Below are 17,002 nucleotides of genomic sequence, written 5' to 3' on the forward strand. Positions count from 1 at the left end.
CAACTGAAGAATATGCACAACTAAATTTAGGCCGTGTGGCTATGCAATGCCAAAATCTGTGGCGAAAAATTAAAATCTCATTCACTTTTTATTGTTTCCCACCAAAAACATAAATAAATAAGAAAAGAACAAGCAAAATTATTCTCAAGTTTTCAAAATAAATTTACCACCAAGTTTGGCATTGAATAGGCAGTTTAATGTATCCAAATTCTAGATATGACTTACATTTATATGAAGGGCATAATTTATTGAGAAGTCATATAAAATGTTTATCATAGATGTACAAATACTTTCTAAAAATAAGACTGGATAAAAACATAGAACAAGAGGGGGGCCAAAGGTATTTCTCTTCAGAAAATTTAACTGATAAATCAGAAGGGAAGTGATTAAGATTTAATGTGTGATCGCATGTGACTTAGGTACACAATGGAAAACATTATCCTTATTAACTCTCACAGCAGCCCAAGAAGGGTGGTATTATTACCCCCATGTCACAAGTAAAGATACCAAGGAGGGCAGCAGTATTATTATTATTATTATTATTATTATTATTATTCTCACTTCACAAGAAGTATTCAATAACTTAAGATGACCTAAACTATTTAGTTAGGGATCACATCAGATCCAAATACTGATGTGCACATTTGAAATGTCCATGAGAGCTGGAAACACAGCTTGCCATGCTCAGAGCCTAGCACACAGGAAGAACTTCATTGTTATTTATTGTGTAAAACTGCCCATCACCAAAGCCCTCCAACTGCTACCTGCAAGAACTTTCATAAATGTCATCAATCTTAACATGTAAACAACCCTAACATGCAAAATTAATTACTCCTTAGGCAGGTTCTTAAACATGGTTAAAGAAGTTTTAGTCCTTCCTGTTATATAGTTATTGACTCCCAGGCAGGTGTTGACTAAGAGAATAAAATCTATTTTCTAAACAAATTTCTCCTTGAAAATTAGTATTCAAGAATTTGGCTAAATATACAAGCCAAAAGCATGTTTGCTATTGAATAAGAATAATAACTAAAATCAAAATAAAAAGTAATTCAAGAATGAGTACTTTTGAAGAGTCAGGAATTTGATTAAAAATTCACTTGCTTTCTTTTTCTGTAATGAAACAGTTCTTTAACCACAAAACAGCTTTTATAATAATGCAGAAGAACATGGTTCCAAGTAAAACACTCCCTGTTTTAATCATGGCTATTATTTTTGAAAATGAAAATGGCTGAGGTCATTGTAATCTATTTCAGGGTTTGCATGGGTTGGTGGTATTTTTTTTTTCTTGGCTTTGAGCTCTCCACGTTACCAGCTAAATGTTATGGGTTTTACTATGTGCCCTTTCAAATCCCATTCTTTTTAATAATGTACTTTACACACATAAATTAGAGTAAATTCCACTTTCTTTCCTAACAACTCCAGATGGAGTCCACACTTGCAAGAGGACTGGAACTTGCCTTTTTAAAAAATTAAGTTTGTACTTAGAACAACTATGTTCCCATCTGCATAAAAACACTTATGGATGTTCAATGCTGAAAAATTAGTAAAATGGGAGAATGCATGTGGTTCTTTTGACCAAATTGAAATATGAGAAAAAGTATCTGTGTATCTACTCCTTCCAACTTACAGAGACAGGAAAAAAAAAGTCCAGAAACAAAATCTCATATGAGAAGAGCTCTAGACTTGCCTTCAGAACCTACAAAGAATGAGGTTCCATATACACATACCCATTTAAGATACATCAACAAAGTCTCCTGAAGACAAATTACTAAATATTTAAAGGCACTAAAGTTACATAGTCAAAACCCCTTTTGATGAGATTAATATTTCACTGACTTTCTGAACTTAGCTTTTTTTTTTTTTTTTAATTCACCATCAAGTCACACGGAATAGCTTAAGATCCCTCTAAATAGCTCCTACACACCTCCAAGTGAGACAATGGCGTCCCAATAAATATATATTGCGGAGATCTGGCTATTAAAATGCCTTAAGCTTTGTTTGTTTGTTTGTTTATTTTTTTAAAAAATCAACTTGCAGGACCAATGTAATAAGCTTTTATGAAAGAGGTAAAATAATTTTAAACACAGACACACAATGAGTTTATTTATTTAGAAACTTGTTAAATAGAGTCTGGGAATTCAAATATTCAATGTTGACATTGTACAGAACTGGCCAGAAGCCAGAACCTAGTCTCCAGAGGGACCCACTGGACAAGGAATTCAGGCCTTTCTCTCCTCCCACTTGAGCTAAATAGGTAGAAGCCATTAGTTATACCCACAGCAATATCTGAACTGCACTCAAATAAGCTGCCCCAGCCCCGGCACTTCAAAGGAGGGTAAGTGTGTTTAGCTTTTTAGTGCTGAACTAGAGCAATATGTCACACTTTTGAAAGCATTTTGTAAACAGTTTCTTCCCTGTGTAGAAACATCTCTGAAGTTTCTTGTATAGCACATAGAAAAGGTAATTAACAAGATTTTTTTTTTTCATTTACTGGAGGGAGAGAGGAAAATACCAGTCTTGTGCAAAATAGAGATCTGGAAGGAAAAGGGCTCTGCTTCTCTCTTCTAGGCCACTTTCTTGTCTTCTGTTAGATGTGTTTGTATCCTTTTTATCCTCTTCCTCACACTTGTTCTCAATACACAGCCAATTTCCTTGAGAATTCCCTAGTAAACTCAGAAGGCCAGAAGAGTGGAAAGGGGGAAATCTAATTTTAGAAGGAGGATCGTGGCTAATGGAGTGGGGAAGTAGGGAGGGAACTAATGATTCATACTAGGCCGCCCAGGAGAAAAGGAAAGCAGACCCCACAGACTATTTTAGAAAATGCCTAGCCAGCAGCTTCCAGCGGAGGAAGGGTTAACCACACCACTCCAGAAAAATGTGCCTGGCATCCTTAGAGTATGGCTATCCCCTCCTGCCCCATCTCCTCCCCCGAAGTCCCTGTCTCCCCTACCCTGTGAGGCTGGAAAGAGGCCAGCTCTGCCAGAGGTGGTGAATGCCTACCCTCTACACAAGAGTCTTCTTGAACCCAGGAAGTGTGAGTGTGTGCTTGTGATGGTGTGCCTGTTTTATACTGTCAATGCACACTGGACTCTGAGAAAGCAGTTGTCCCAAGCACACAGCACCCATGAGGTTGGATTGGGAAGAAGAGTGCTAGCCAAAGCTTGAAGCCAAAACTAAGAAGCCTGAGAAGCCGGGGGCGGGGGCAGGTATGACCTGAGTGCATCACTGGAACCACCCCAGCCCCATCCCTTGCCCCACTGAGGGCCACTTTCTCAGCACCAGGAGGGTGTGAGATAAGGTGGGGAATGGTAGATAGTTCTAGGGAATTGAGCTTTGCCAAGCACTTGGTATCTTTGGAAGAGGGTAGTCAGGAACACAACACAAGTCTGTCCACCTCCTGGCCGTCCTGTAGTGGAGGCAAAGTGGAAGGAGATGCCAGAAGAGAAGGGCTGAGGTAGGTAACCAGTCTGCCCTCTGGCCCTCCTTGCCTGCCCCCAGGAAGGACAGAGTTAGGCATCCCCAACTGTGGCCTTCCTACTCCAGGTCACAAATGCAGGCTCTGACAACCTGGACCCATCTTCCAAATATAAAATACGCTCCCTAACACTCTGATGATTAAAGAGAAACTGCTTACAGTTTCTCTTTAATGAGAAACTCATTACCTTCAACTAGAATGAAAGAAAGACAAAGAGAGAAAGACCAAAATTTTCAAGGAATGATGTGATAATTTCTATTTGGTAATCTTCTATAAGTCGAATGTCTATCCACAGAGGAGACCAGGCCCTGGGGTGCAGGGAGAGAGGCTTCAGAGAAGAAAACCTGAGAACTGAGAATGAGGCTACAAGGCAAAAAAAAAAAAAAAAAAAAAAACTCACAAGCACAGCATCGCAGCCAAGACCTGAAACTCCTCAGCTCCTACGAATGAAAACCTGGGGAAAGACGCCTGCTTCCCAGTCTTCCTGGCTCTGCAACTAATGAACGGTCCCCTCCCACAGTGTTGGGACTGAGGGGAGAATGAAAAGCGTAATTAACCTTCCCCTAAACACAGATTTGGGGGTAAGGGAGTAGGGGTGCGAAACCCGTCTAAAAGCTCTAGGAAGACGGTGCTCAGAGTGCCAAATGTAGTAAAGAAGCCCTAAGCCCGGGTAATGGTCAAGTAATGGCAAATAAACTGCTTTCCTAGAAGGGGCCTCAGCCTCCATCCAGAGAACACTTCTCCTCAAAAGCAGTCTGAAACAAACAAATAAACGTGCATTTTATAATAAAGCTTTGTTTTGATCTGGGTTTCTTAAGGATGAAGGAAAGCCCAAGTAAGGTGCACACACACAGACTGAATACCTCAATGTGGGCTCCTGTTTCCTTTTTATCTTAGGTCCTGGGCTGCTACGGTGAGGAGTTTAAGGACAGGAGGGAAAGTCGGCATGTACCTTTCCTACTTCGGAATCTGTTTTTAAACAGAGATTCAAGTGTAGAAGTAACAAATGCCCTCCTAAACACCGTCTTGCTAATCGCATCGCTGCCTTCTGCATCTTTACGAGACTTCTGGGGGGCTGGTAGCTAAGGGGGTTACTGTATGCAACTCATTGCTGTGATTGAAATCCTGCCCGCTGTCACTTCGGGGAAGTGGGGTGGGGGTTCCTTCGTGTTTCAGACTGTAGATATGCTGGGCAGACCCAAATTCACTTCCTTCCCATTCATCAGGAGAGTTGCAACTGGCGTTTCTGGCATGGCCCAGGTGCTATTCTAGCTGCCCATGAAAACGGCTGGGAAGTCTCCCAGGACTGCCAGGCTTGACTTGGCTTTTAATTTTCTTTTCTTAAAGATGGAAATAAAAGTCAGGCGCTTTAGACAATACAGGCGGCAATCTTCTTGCTTTTCCATTCTTTATTTTTTAATTGAAATTTAAATTCTCTCACGATTTTTAACGAATTTATCAACTTCAACTATTGTGCACAAAATAAGACACAGGAATTGCAAACTGGGTTATGTATTCAATCTTGGTGTAGCTTCAGGGGCTATTTTCAGGGTATGTGGTCTCTGGTCCACCTCCATGGGCTCCTCCTGTACCACGGCCAAGATCAAGCAAGAACTTATGACCACCAAAGAAATTTACAAAAGACAAAAAGAATAACAAGCAATCAATCGAGAGAACAAGTATTTCTACTCGACCTGTTTTCACTGAAATGTTTACTTTTGCCACGGTAAAGGTAGTTTTGTTTTTTGGGTTTTTTTAAAATATGCTGGTCACACTGCCTTTTCCTAACCCAAAAAGAGAAAGAAACCAGTACAGACAGAGAAGCTAAATTTTCGTTGGATGATTGCACTGCAGAGGTCACCAACTATCTCTGCCACACGCTACTCGTCAAAAGGAAATAGTGCTTTAAAATACAAAAATCCGTAGTTTAAATATGATTTCCTTTATTACTCAGATTGTAAATGAAAATTTGCACAAAGCAGGGCTTCTAAAGAAAGCATCTGTAGCAACAACAGCTGGATCTCTGCAAGTGGGAACCTGAGGCTCAGCAGGAAAAGTTTGTAAGAGTTCGGTTCTAGCTATCTGAAAGCTGCAACGGCATCATTACCGATACTGGAGACAAAATGAATGTGTCTCCCACAGGTTGAATGACAAGTATCCGATCAAAAACGAAGCTCAGATTCGGGGTGTTGAGTGGACTGTGCATGCGGGAATATTTTAAAACAGCAGTGTACAGCTTTCTTGAACAATTAAAACAGTTGAAAAGGTTGTATAAGAAAATCCAAAGTGTTTTGTGTTCTGCTTTCACTTCGGCGGATGCCTGGCAATGAGGCGCGGCGCAAAGCCTTAGGCTTTCATTTCACAACTTAGGCATGGTTGAAGCAGGCTCCCCGCCCCCTCCCAACAACAACAACCACACGCGTGCGCGCGCGCGAACACACACACACACACACACACACACACACACACACACACTCCTTCCTAACCTTTAGTCAGAATTGAAGCCTTCGAGCCTCCAAGCATATGTACATTTATTCCCCCTCAGATGAGAATAAAGACATCAGACTCGGTTAAAAGCAAACAGGAAAAACAATTCCATTGGCACGCCTTGACACTACCGAAGCTAAGTGAAATGAACAATATTTAAAGAACACAGATGAACTGGTGACACAATGAGCTCTACATTTAGGTTGATCCCTGAGACCAAAGCGGGGTAGGGGGAAGAAATGTATTAGGGAGTGTCAGAGTGCTTGGGTGAGGACTGGACGAAGCACTGGAAAAGCGCCTGGGATGGATGACAGCATCTCGCCCACCGAACTCCCACCGCCGGCAAAACTGAGCGCCTATGTGTCACTGCCTTCCGCGCAGTGCTGCAGGGACGCGGCAGGCTGAAAGGCATGGAATACCTACCGTACTTGGTTCTAATGTGAATGGACGGGAGCGGGAGACTGGGGACTTCACTGAAGAAAAACATTCCACCCACCCCCATCTCTCATTTCTCTGGCCTACAAGCAAAATAATTAGAGTTCTGTTTCAGCAAGTGCCAAATGCGAGTGAACCGAGGGCGGCCTGTCCTCTCCCGAGGCAGCTCGAGCCCCGCGTGCCTACACTGCGGAGAAACGCTCGAAGCTGCTCCGCGGCTCGGTGCTGCCGAGTCCCCTTAGACTCGGGGTAGAAGTCTTTGAACAACACAGCCCAGTCGCATACAGTCCCGGCTGAGATTCGGGTCGTGTCCGACAGTGTCCGTTCGGCGGGCAATGCCGGGCGAGTCACCCAACAGCTTTGCAGAATGAGTGGGGGATGCGGATCTCGCCGCCCCCGCCCCAAACCCAATCGCCCTGGTCCCGCGTGACCAGGTTGCTCCACACCGGGCAGGCAGGGGGCGCCGGGGAGGATTACTGACCCGGGACCCGGGCTGCTCCCAGAAAGAGAGCAGGAGGCTCAGCCGCGCCCTCTCCGCGGCCCAACGTTCAGGCAGCCCGCCCCCTGGGGGTCACTCGGCGCCCCGCCAGCCCTGGGTTGGCGGGTCGGAGCGCGCCCTCTCGGCCTCCTTATCCTCCGCGGCTCTTGCCGCTGGCTGCTCGCCCTCCATTCACCGCTCTGCACGCGCTCGCGGAGATTTTTCTCTCCCCACCTGCCTGTGGTTCTCAGGAGCCGATAGCTCCGCTTTGCCACTGCCCCCCACTCAGAGACTGCAGCACCCCCCTTTGTCTCCCCCACTCCCCTCCCCAGTCCTCCCGCCGCGCCGCACACGCCGGAGAGCAAGACCAAGCGCACAGCGCCCACTACCGCAGCCGCGGCTCGGCGCAGCCCGCCCGCCCGCGCAACTTCAGCGGCCGTCTCGCAACTTTTCCCAACTCCACCACTGCCGCCCGCCGCTGCCGCCACTGTGGTTCCCTCCGAGCCTGCCACCCATTCCAAGCCCCTGAAACAAACCGAGGCTCGAAATGCTCCCTTCCCATGCCCGCCTCCCCCATCCCCCGCTCCCCCCTCCTCCCACACCCGGGACTAGCTGGTTGGCCAGAGGCGACTCTCCCCCGCCTGGGGGGAAGGGGAGGGGAGGGGGAGACTCTCTTCTCTCCGTTCCTCCCCCCCCCTCGCGCTGGCTCTCGCGCTCTCTCCTCCCTCCTACCCCCGTTTTTGCTGCCCCCACCCCACCCCCACCACGGGGTTGCCACAGCTAGTCGGTGTGCGGGGCTGAGGGCTGCCCGGGCTTCTCTGGCGCCCAAACCGGGAGCGAGAGCGGGCTACTGGGCGCGGAGACTGGAACCGGCAGGTTGCTGGGGCTGCATTACGCCTGCCCTCCACCCGGGGCCCGGGCGCAAGAGGCAGCTCGCGCTCCCTCCCGGAGTGCTGGAGACAGATATGCAAGATGGCAGAGGAGGGGGGGAAAGCCAATAGAAAAGGGATATTGCACCTACTTGTGGCCAGTTTCCTTGCCCTGCCTTTGGATCTCATGCTGTGCCCAGTCCTGCAGCCGCTGGTGTGTGGTTGGGTTTTTTTTTTTCTTGGATCTTTTCCTTCTTTTGCTCTCCCTCTCGCTCCCTCCCTCTCTCCTCTCTTCTCTCTCTCTCTCTCTCTCTCTCTCTCTCTCTCTCTCTCTCTCTCACACACACACACACACACACACACACACACACACTTCCACACACTCACTCTGTCTTTCCCTCTTTCACTCTCTCTCCCTCCCTCTCTCCCTTTCTCTCAATCCACACTCGCTATCTCTCTAGCATTGTCAGTTTGGGCACCTTCGCACATGCGCGCTAGACGCCCCTCCAACATCTCAGCGCCGCCAAAAAAAGTTTGGAGCGATTTATCACTTTGATTTGGAGATCTTGTCAGATGGCAATCGCTGAGGAGGCGGAGAAAGGAGCCACGGGGAGGGCGGCTGGGGGCGGGGAGCGAGCGCAGGGAGCTAGAGGGGAGCAGACACCTCGCCCAAAAAAAAAAAAAAAAAAAAAAAGGAATGAAAAGGCTTGAAAGGCTTGGACCGAGGATTGATTCCGTGGGGGCAGGAGATTGATTCTGTGTTGGAATCACCAAAAAGCCTATGTTAACTATTAGTACTGTTTTTCCCATAATAAGTTGCAGAAAATTTTATATACTGTCCATGGAAAAAGTAAGCAGTAGAGGGGGAAAAAACTTCTAAATAAATCTTTACTAAAGAACTATAAGAAGGACTGGACCATCGGCGAACGATCCAAGAGGAAGTAAGAATCATCCTGAACTTGAGAAATCTGCTGCGGCTGCTACTGCTACCGAAGCTATTGCGGCTTCCGCTTTCAGAGTTGGAAGCAGAATAAATAACTGTTTCTTTTTCAATTTTAGGTGTAATTCTAATGCTTGCTGCTATCCTACGAAGATTTCAGTAGTCTATTGCCATCAAGTAATAACGATCATCCTCGATTCCCAGGTCCAGGCTGGCGCGGGCATTTGACATCCAAGACCTCCTGCCTTCCCTAAGGTCGGCCATCACCTTCGGGCCTCCCCTCGCTGCCCCCGTCGCCTCCCGCTGCAGCTCAGCCTGCCTACCATTTTCACTCACTCAAACCCACAACCTCTGGGGTCACAAGAAGGAGGAAGAGAGGGGAAATTCCATACACTCCTTAAAAAATACATTGTTGAAATTCGCATTAATTATAGGATTTACCATTGAAGTGGGCATGCAAAAATGGGGAACTCCTAAAGGGGCTAGGTATGTTGAAGGTATGAATCAATCCTAACTCCATAGATTTTCTCTTGGACAACCTCCTTGCATTAAACAGTTTTGTTCAATACCTTCCATGTGCTATTTATGTCCCCATTAATATCTGTTGCAAATCCTGCCAGACACAATAAAAGAAAATTACAATCTTTTCAGTCTCTGTGCTGCGACAATACATCCTTGATGCTCAACTTAAAGGAGAGGGAAAAGAAAAGCAGGTCCTAAGGCATGGGTCTGGAAAGACAGAGGAAGAAAAGTGGGATTGTTGAGAATGCTCAGTTGCACCTGTTGGTATTTATTGTCAAAACTAGGACTGAGGGTGTGAGAGACAAATAGCAATGTTCAACTCCAAGGGGATTCAATGTCCAAGAGAATCAAAGTTGAAAGGATTCTCCCTGACTAAAAGATGCCCACCATTTTTCTTTCTCCAGAGCTGTGTAATTCCAGAAGCATTTGGCAATAAGATACAAGTCCCTGTAGAAACAAGCTACAGGTCCCAAGAGAGACACAGATGTGTAACCTTGAAATGTGAGGAAGGGAAGGGGTTTACAGTAAAAGAGGGAATTTTCACAGAGCATGAGTGGAACAACTTCCAAAAGAGAAGGCTCTGGTGCCCACACACATTCGTACCAGGAAACACTGTCATCTCCATCAAAGAGACACCAGTGTGGGTTCTTTGGTTTGCTTGCTTGTTTATTTTTGTTTTTCCATATCTACAGTTTCATTGCCTTTTACATAAGGTGAGTGTGCTTACCTATTTGGCGTGTGCAAAAGCACCAGGCAACTCCAATATTCTCTGAGTATGGGTGCCACCATCCCCAGGTCTACAGTTCTAACTATCACCACCCCAGATGTGAATCTGCCAGTCCCTCCCAGTTTCCATGGAAAAGTCTTTCTTCTGACAAGTACATGTCCTCAAAAGAAAAAGAGAAATGAAGCTTGAAAGTCTGAAAAGGAGAAAAATCTCTAGAGTAACACACTAGGCTAGCGAATGACGACTTCTGACAGTTGCTTCTAGTCCGTTGTGAGAGGGTCTAGGGAGCATTGCCTAGGCCAGAGCACAAGAGCAACTATCAAGATCTTCTAGAACCTAGAGGATCTTGGCCTCACCAGGAAAGAGGCCAAAGATGGCCTTGGCACCCAGGAAGTGCAGAGTGCTCTGGATCGGAGAAAGTTCTGCCTGGGACATTTCATCTCACCTTCTCACCCTACAAAGTTTTTTAAAAAGGAGTTGACCTCTTCCCTCCACATCTCCCGTTAATTCCATCCACCTCATCCCCAGGGATCTGTCTATATCTGGGTTCTCTTAGGAGGCAAAGAGGAGAACCCGGTAAATTTTCTAGGAAAGGAAAGGACCATTGTTACCAAACCCTGCGATTAGATACAAGACCCACACGTGAAGCTGGACTTGTTTCTGCTGAGAAATTAGAAACCACGTGGCGGGCTAGGGGGTGGGGTGGTTTATGTGAAGGGAACTGGTTGGGAGGTGGAAAACAAGAAAAGCAAATCAGTCTCTGAACCCCCAAATGCAAGGGTCCCAATCTTTTAAAACTTTTCTAGAATAGCGTGGGGGCGGGGCAGTAAGAGGCAGTTTGAGCACCCTCCCTTCTGGTTTTAAAGTCACTGGGATAGCAATCGATTCAGTGCAGGGGCCTTTCTCCCTAATCTTTCCAAGAGTTTCGGGACACTAGCGTTTCCGACCTCATTTAACTGAAATAATAAACACAAAGTCTTGTGCGTCCCCAGGCCAAGGCGTTGTGAAAAGACATTATTCTTTTAAAAAAATAATAATAATAAAAATATTCACAATGCCATCGCTTCTTTTTATTTTCGAACCTGAAAGCTGGATTTCTTGTCCTTCTCCTATCCCCTTTCTTTCTTTCTCTTTCTCCGACACTTGTTTTGTATCCTAAATGTGCGTTAATAAAAGAGCTAAGTTGCTAGTTCAAGTGTGTTTAACCTGGTGAAGCAAACGCTCAGCAGCAACCGGTAGCGCACACCGCCTGCTGCGCCGCAGCCCAGGCGCGCCTGTCCCAACGGGTTCCCATTCCCAAGAGCCTGGACCCCGTCAGTTCCACCTGTCCCAAATCCCATCCGTGAGACCAGAGCAGGTGACTCTCTGTTTTGGCCCCTGGAATTCCGGACAACCTGTGACCGGGACGTCTAAGCTGTCCCTGGCCCAGCAGGAAAAAAAAAAAAAAGGCCTCCAACAAGTTGGCCAAGCTACCTTCGCTGCCCACTCCCCACCTGCCAATCTTTCCTTCTCCTTCTGGAATTCGTTTCATTGGGAGACAGTGGCGTGGGTCCTAAGGTTTTCTCCCACGGAAGCGGGCATCCTGGAAGCAGTGCCTCCTTGGAAAGTTGATGAGTTTATGTCTGTTTGGGTTTGCTTTTTTTGTTTCAGTTTTTGGGATTTTTTTTTTTTTAACAAATGCAGGAAAAGCGAGAGAGGAGTTGGGATTGAGGATGGGTCATCGAAGAGGAAGACACAGCCGAGTATACCCCCCTTACCTACTGCTTAATTAATGCTAGAAATGGCAAAGAACGAATTTTTCAATACATTACACGCAATAGAAAAATTTTCTTTCCTCGCTTCATAATTGAGCCAGCCTCATAGTATCTTTGGAAGAAAGTTTAAATTCTTTATGGAGGTATTTCTTGGCCTATTGTCTTTGTGCAGTGAACTTTACATTGTGCTATTGAATCGCAACCTATATTCTTCTAGCTACCAGCAAGATTAATTTAATCATTGTAATGCAATTATTAATACTGTTTACCCAACGCTGGGTTTCAGGTTGGCTGTTAAGAAATTAAACTCTCGCTGGGTGACCAGAGCTAGGCAGGGGTTTCTTCATGTTGAAATGAAACAGTCCTCTTTATTTAGTCTCAGAGCTCCAGCTTTCGGCCACGGGCTCAATTAGCCAAAATGGAAACAATTTTCATTCATTGCAATAACTCACTGTTCTGGAGATCGCTTTCAAAATATACACTTTATTATTATACGCTGACCTTGGTGGCGTGGAGTGGCAATAAAAGAAAGAGGCAGGGAGATCTATCTAGCCCCCTTGGGCTATAATTATTAGAAATTAATTGGGTTCAGGACCCTGGGTACCCTAGCTAAATTAATAGCTTGTCTAGTGGTTTAAATCCGAATTTTCAGTCCACAGGAGAGAAAGGGAGAGAGTCACAGACATGAAATGCAGACCCAAGGGACGCCTGAGTTTACTTGCAAGACACTCATCTATTAAATAGTGTCCAGAATACATTTGAATTGAGGAGAGGGGGCCAGAGTGGGAGGGAGCGGGGGTGACAAGAAAGAAAGAAGCAAGATGGGGAGGGAAGCTGCGAGTGAGCAAAAAGGTCTCGAGTTGATTTTATTCGATTTTTCTTGTCTGCATTGTTTTCGGGAGGGGTTGCATTTAGGGGTTAAAATAAAAAATAAAGATCCCGTGTACTCGGAGCTGTCGTGCTGGAGTAAAAGTGAAAAGGGAGCCTTAGGCAAAAGGAAATTACTGCGAGCCCGCGTGACCTTTCAGGGAGGTAATCAATCAAGTGATCAACAGGGATATTTATCATCGCTATATAGGACTACTTCGCCCCGCACGAGCAGGGTGGGGGTGGGGGTGAGGTTGGGGGGAGCAAAAGGAGGGTGGAGACACGCGCACACTCACTCATACACTCACAAAAGTTTGAACAAACCCGATGAACCTCGAGACAGAGCACGTAAGGCTTTAACAAATGTTATGATTATCGGTTTTGTTCGACATCCTACCGAGAAATGCACACACCCAGACACGTACGAGGGGGCAAAAGCGCACATCCCGGCTTTAGAGGCTGAATGAGGGTGTTAACTTTAAATTGTCCGCCGCTCTGCTTCGAAAGGGAAGCTAGCGGCGAAATAACGCGCTTCAAATGCCTGCGGGGCCAGAGCGCCGGGCTAGCTCGGCTTCCGCGCGCAGCTGGGGAAGGGGCGCAGCGGGCACTGGCAGTGGGAGGCGCTCCTCTCTGCTGCGCGCGCGGACCCCTGGGCTCTCCGGTCTCCTCTTCCAGCGAAATCCGCGTGCTGCCCTAGCTGCGCGGCCCGAGCGCGCCTCGCTCCGGGCCAGCCAGTTCCCGGGAGCACACGAGGCGGCGGTTCAGCGGCCGCGCGTTTTCTGCCCAGTTACCTTCTCTACCTTGTAAAACTCTCCGTTTTGTAAATTGCGTTTTCGGTCCCAGGTTTCTCAGCAAATCATTCGGTTTAACAATCCTGTTCCCTCCCCCTAGTCCTCCAACACACACACACACATCTTCAGAAGTGTATATAAGGAATGGGGGTGGTAGGTCGGGGTTGCTGGGTTTTAACGACGACAATGATGATGATGATATTAAATAGTCGATTTATAATCTAAATCCCCGAGGCCCTCGCCCAACTCAGGGATTATAATCAGCAGTTCTTTCGAGAGAAGGTCGGCTGATTACTGGCCCACGAGGCTGGAGAACTATTTCCCGACGGGTTTATGAAACGTAGGTTGGGGTGATGCGAGCCGCCTCCCAGGTAGCGAGTCTCGGCTCCCGGGGTGTGGGAATGTGGGGCCGCGCCAGAGCTGCGCCAAGGCCGCGCCGGTTGGCACCAGATGAGGCGCTCGCTTTCCCCCGCCCGCCGCCCTCTCCCGGCTCCACGCAGCCTCCTCCCGCACAGCCTAGTCTGCGGCGCCCCCGCCTGGCTTCCCTGGTTGCCGCAACTCTGGTGCTCCTGCAGCGTAGGGCTCCAGCTGTGCACAGTAGCTGCCTGGACGTGGGGGTGGGAAACAGCTGGAGCGCCCCGGGGAAGCGCGGGTTGGGGTGGAAAGAAACCCAGCAAGGAGGATTATGAGCAACTCCCGGAACTGCTACCGGTTTAGGATCAGGAGGAGCAACTTCACAGGGTACAAATCTCTGCCCTCTGGGAACTAGAGCTCCACGAAGAAACCAGACTGCTTGTATGTGCGATGCCTGGAGGTCCTCTTTGGATCCCCTCACAGAACAAAGAATCGCCTAGAAAAAAATGTTTCTAAAGTTTAAGGTACACATGAGTCACCTGGGGAGCTTGTTTAAATGCTGATTCTGATTCCCTAAGTCTTCGGCGAGGCCCAAGCCCTCTCCGCATTTTTTAACACTCTCCCAGGTTATGCGGAAGCACCTTGAAGTGTGGTCCGCACACCAAGCGACATCAAGCATCACCTGGACTTTATTAGAAACTCGAAATCTCAGGCCTCAACCAGATCTACTAAATCAAAATCCGCATTTTTAGCAGGTGATTTGCTTAACAGTAAAGTTGGAGAAGAACTGCGCTAGAAGGTGCCTGGCCGGGTTTTCTATCCTCCTCATAGATCAGGAAAACTCCTTTGAAATGAAATCTCATTTTAAATTCTACTTTCTGTCTTTCTCAAGGAGAGGGTGGAGTCAATGAATCTACCCATTTGAAAGCTACATCTCCTCTGGCCCATGGAAGAATGTCCCGCCCCATCGCCCCCCGCCCCCGCCGCCCCCCCCCCCCCCCCGACACACACACACCTTTTCCCTCCTCGCACCACATCCATTGCCAGAAGCCAGAAGCCACTGGAGAGGCTTCTTGGATCCTTGTGTGATGACACCCTTCCTCTATTTTCCTTTCATCCTCCTGTATTTTGCTGCCAAGTTTATGGAATTTATTTGTCCCTCCTTACAATAGGGTTTTTATTTACACATCTTCGTTCCAAGATGCCCTCTCAGATGTGGGCATCTTGAAGGAAAACGTACCTTAAATTCTCCATACTGGGTTTTTCACCTGCAGCCGGGAAATAGGCATTCGTTTCTGTGTAGGATTCATATATTAAAATGCATTGGAAGCCGTTGTTGCTGTCCTTAGGAAAAGATGGTAGTATTCAGATATCAGGAACATTCTACATTAGATAAACCCTGGGTGAATAGAATTGTAAGATAAGAATTTTAAAATAGAACTGCAAGACCTTAAGAGTCAAACTATTTAGCCCCACACCTGACAACTTAGGGAGGCTAAGGCAGAAGGATTGCAAGTTTGAGGCCAATCTGGTCAATTTAGCAAATACTCTTTCTCACAATAACAATGGGCTTGGGATGTAGCTCAGTGGTAGAACACTGCGGGGGAGGGCAGTGGGGGGAGTAAACCATTGAAGGTTCAAATTCCAATACTTCCAGGCAAATTAGTGAGTCTTTCTCCCCATATTTCTCCTCTATATGATAGGAATCATTATGTCTATCTTACAGGATGTACACAAAATGCCTGCTATACAGTAGAAATTTAATAAATGGAACTATTTAGAGCTCCAGACACTAATATTCTGTAATTTGTTATAATGTAAGTGAGGTGGGGGCCTTGGATACTGTCTTTTTCTTTTCCATCTGCAATGATTGTTTTTTAGTCAGCAAGCTGTCTCCTCAAATAACTGAAGCCTGAGGACTTTGATGTATATGAAACTGTCTATTGCAACTTGATATTTTTAATCTTTTTATCTTTTTTACCCACTGCTGGGGATGGAATCAGAGCCTCACACATGTTAGGCAAGGACTATACCACTGAGCCACATACCTAGCCTCTAGACCTTCATCTTAGCATTGCTTTGAATGGGCACCTGTGTGTGTTTGAGTTTTAGCTACACATTTTTAAGGGACTCTTGTACATGTGTCTTGACAATCAGTTCCCCAATACCTGGCAACTCTCAATATGAATCAACACTACACTCATCTCAGGGTTCTGGCCAGATAGCCTGAAGCAACAACAGAACCTGGGTCACTGATGAGGGCCACTGAGACCTGCTGACAGGTCTCTCCTTACTTTACAATTGCAAGTTCTTCTTCACAATACACACAAAGTCAGCATTTGAAAGATATCTAATGTTTCCAGGTTACCATGTTTTCTCCCTGTGAAATGAAAGCTACAAAGACAACTCAAAGAGAAATTTATTTTTGCAAGGCACAGTGGTATACACCTGTAATTCCAGCAGCATGGGAGCTGAGGCAGGAGGATCACAAGTTTGAAACCAGCCTCTGCAATTTAGCCAGGCCCTAAGCAACTTTGTGAGAACCTGTCTCAAAATAAAAAATAAAAGGGCTGGGGATGTAGCTCAGTGGCTAAGCGCCCCTGGGTTCAATCCCTGGTACAAAAAAAAAAAGAGAGAGAGAGAGAGAGAGAAGAGAAAGTTATTTTTCAGGAAGGAAGTATTCTTCATTCCTTTGTTCTTCCTTTTTTAAAATGCTTTTACATGCTTTTTTGTTTCTTTGGTGAGTTTTCTAAATTTTCATTTTTCATGAATCTGCTTGTTGGTCTCACTTTCTTTCAATACATGAAACTATTGATTAAGTCTAGATTCCTGCTTGTAAATAAAGATCTATGGAATTTAAGCTTAGGACTCTAAAATTCTGTATTCAAACAAGTAAATGATTCTGGTTGCCAATTTGCTTAATATGCTTTGAAACTCATAAGTGTAGTAGCTTTTCTACATCTTTTTAAAGCACATACTATAGAATCCAATGCTGAGATGGCTTATATATGAGACTGCCTTGTAACAAGATCCTCAGTACTCAATAACTTAATTCCCTTGACTTGAGTCCAAGGCAGACCTGGCAACCTTCAAACTCTTCTGTGGAGTGAAGTCCTATAGCCATGACAGAGTGTGACACAGGTGTGCCCCGGTTTTATGAAAAGCACGTCACAATGTGATTATTCGCTCCATGCTATTTTATTAAATAATGAGTTCCCTTGGGGCATTTAAAATATGATTGGACTTACAAAAATTTGATTTATACTCACTTTTTCCCAGAAACAACTATTGAGGTAACACTCT

General features: G+C 46.1%; 1 protein-coding gene across 1 annotated transcript in view; it reads right to left on the reverse strand.

Annotated features, from left to right (window-relative positions):
* Mecom (MDS1 and EVI1 complex locus) overlaps positions 1–7,973 on the reverse strand; it is a 542,464-nt gene extending 534,491 nt beyond the window's left edge. The window contains exon 1 of the mRNA XM_026394988.2: positions 7,897–7,973. Coding sequence (XP_026250773.1) covers positions 7,897–7,933 — 37 coding nt within the window. The 5' untranslated portion in view covers positions 7,934–7,973. The remainder of the gene's footprint in view (positions 1–7,896) is intronic.
* Between the last annotated feature and the right edge of the window lie 9,029 nt (positions 7,974–17,002).

This window comes from Urocitellus parryii, chromosome 2, assembly GCF_045843805.1.
Source record: "Urocitellus parryii isolate mUroPar1 chromosome 2, mUroPar1.hap1, whole genome shotgun sequence".
NCBI lineage: Eukaryota > Metazoa > Chordata > Mammalia > Rodentia > Sciuridae > Urocitellus > Urocitellus parryii.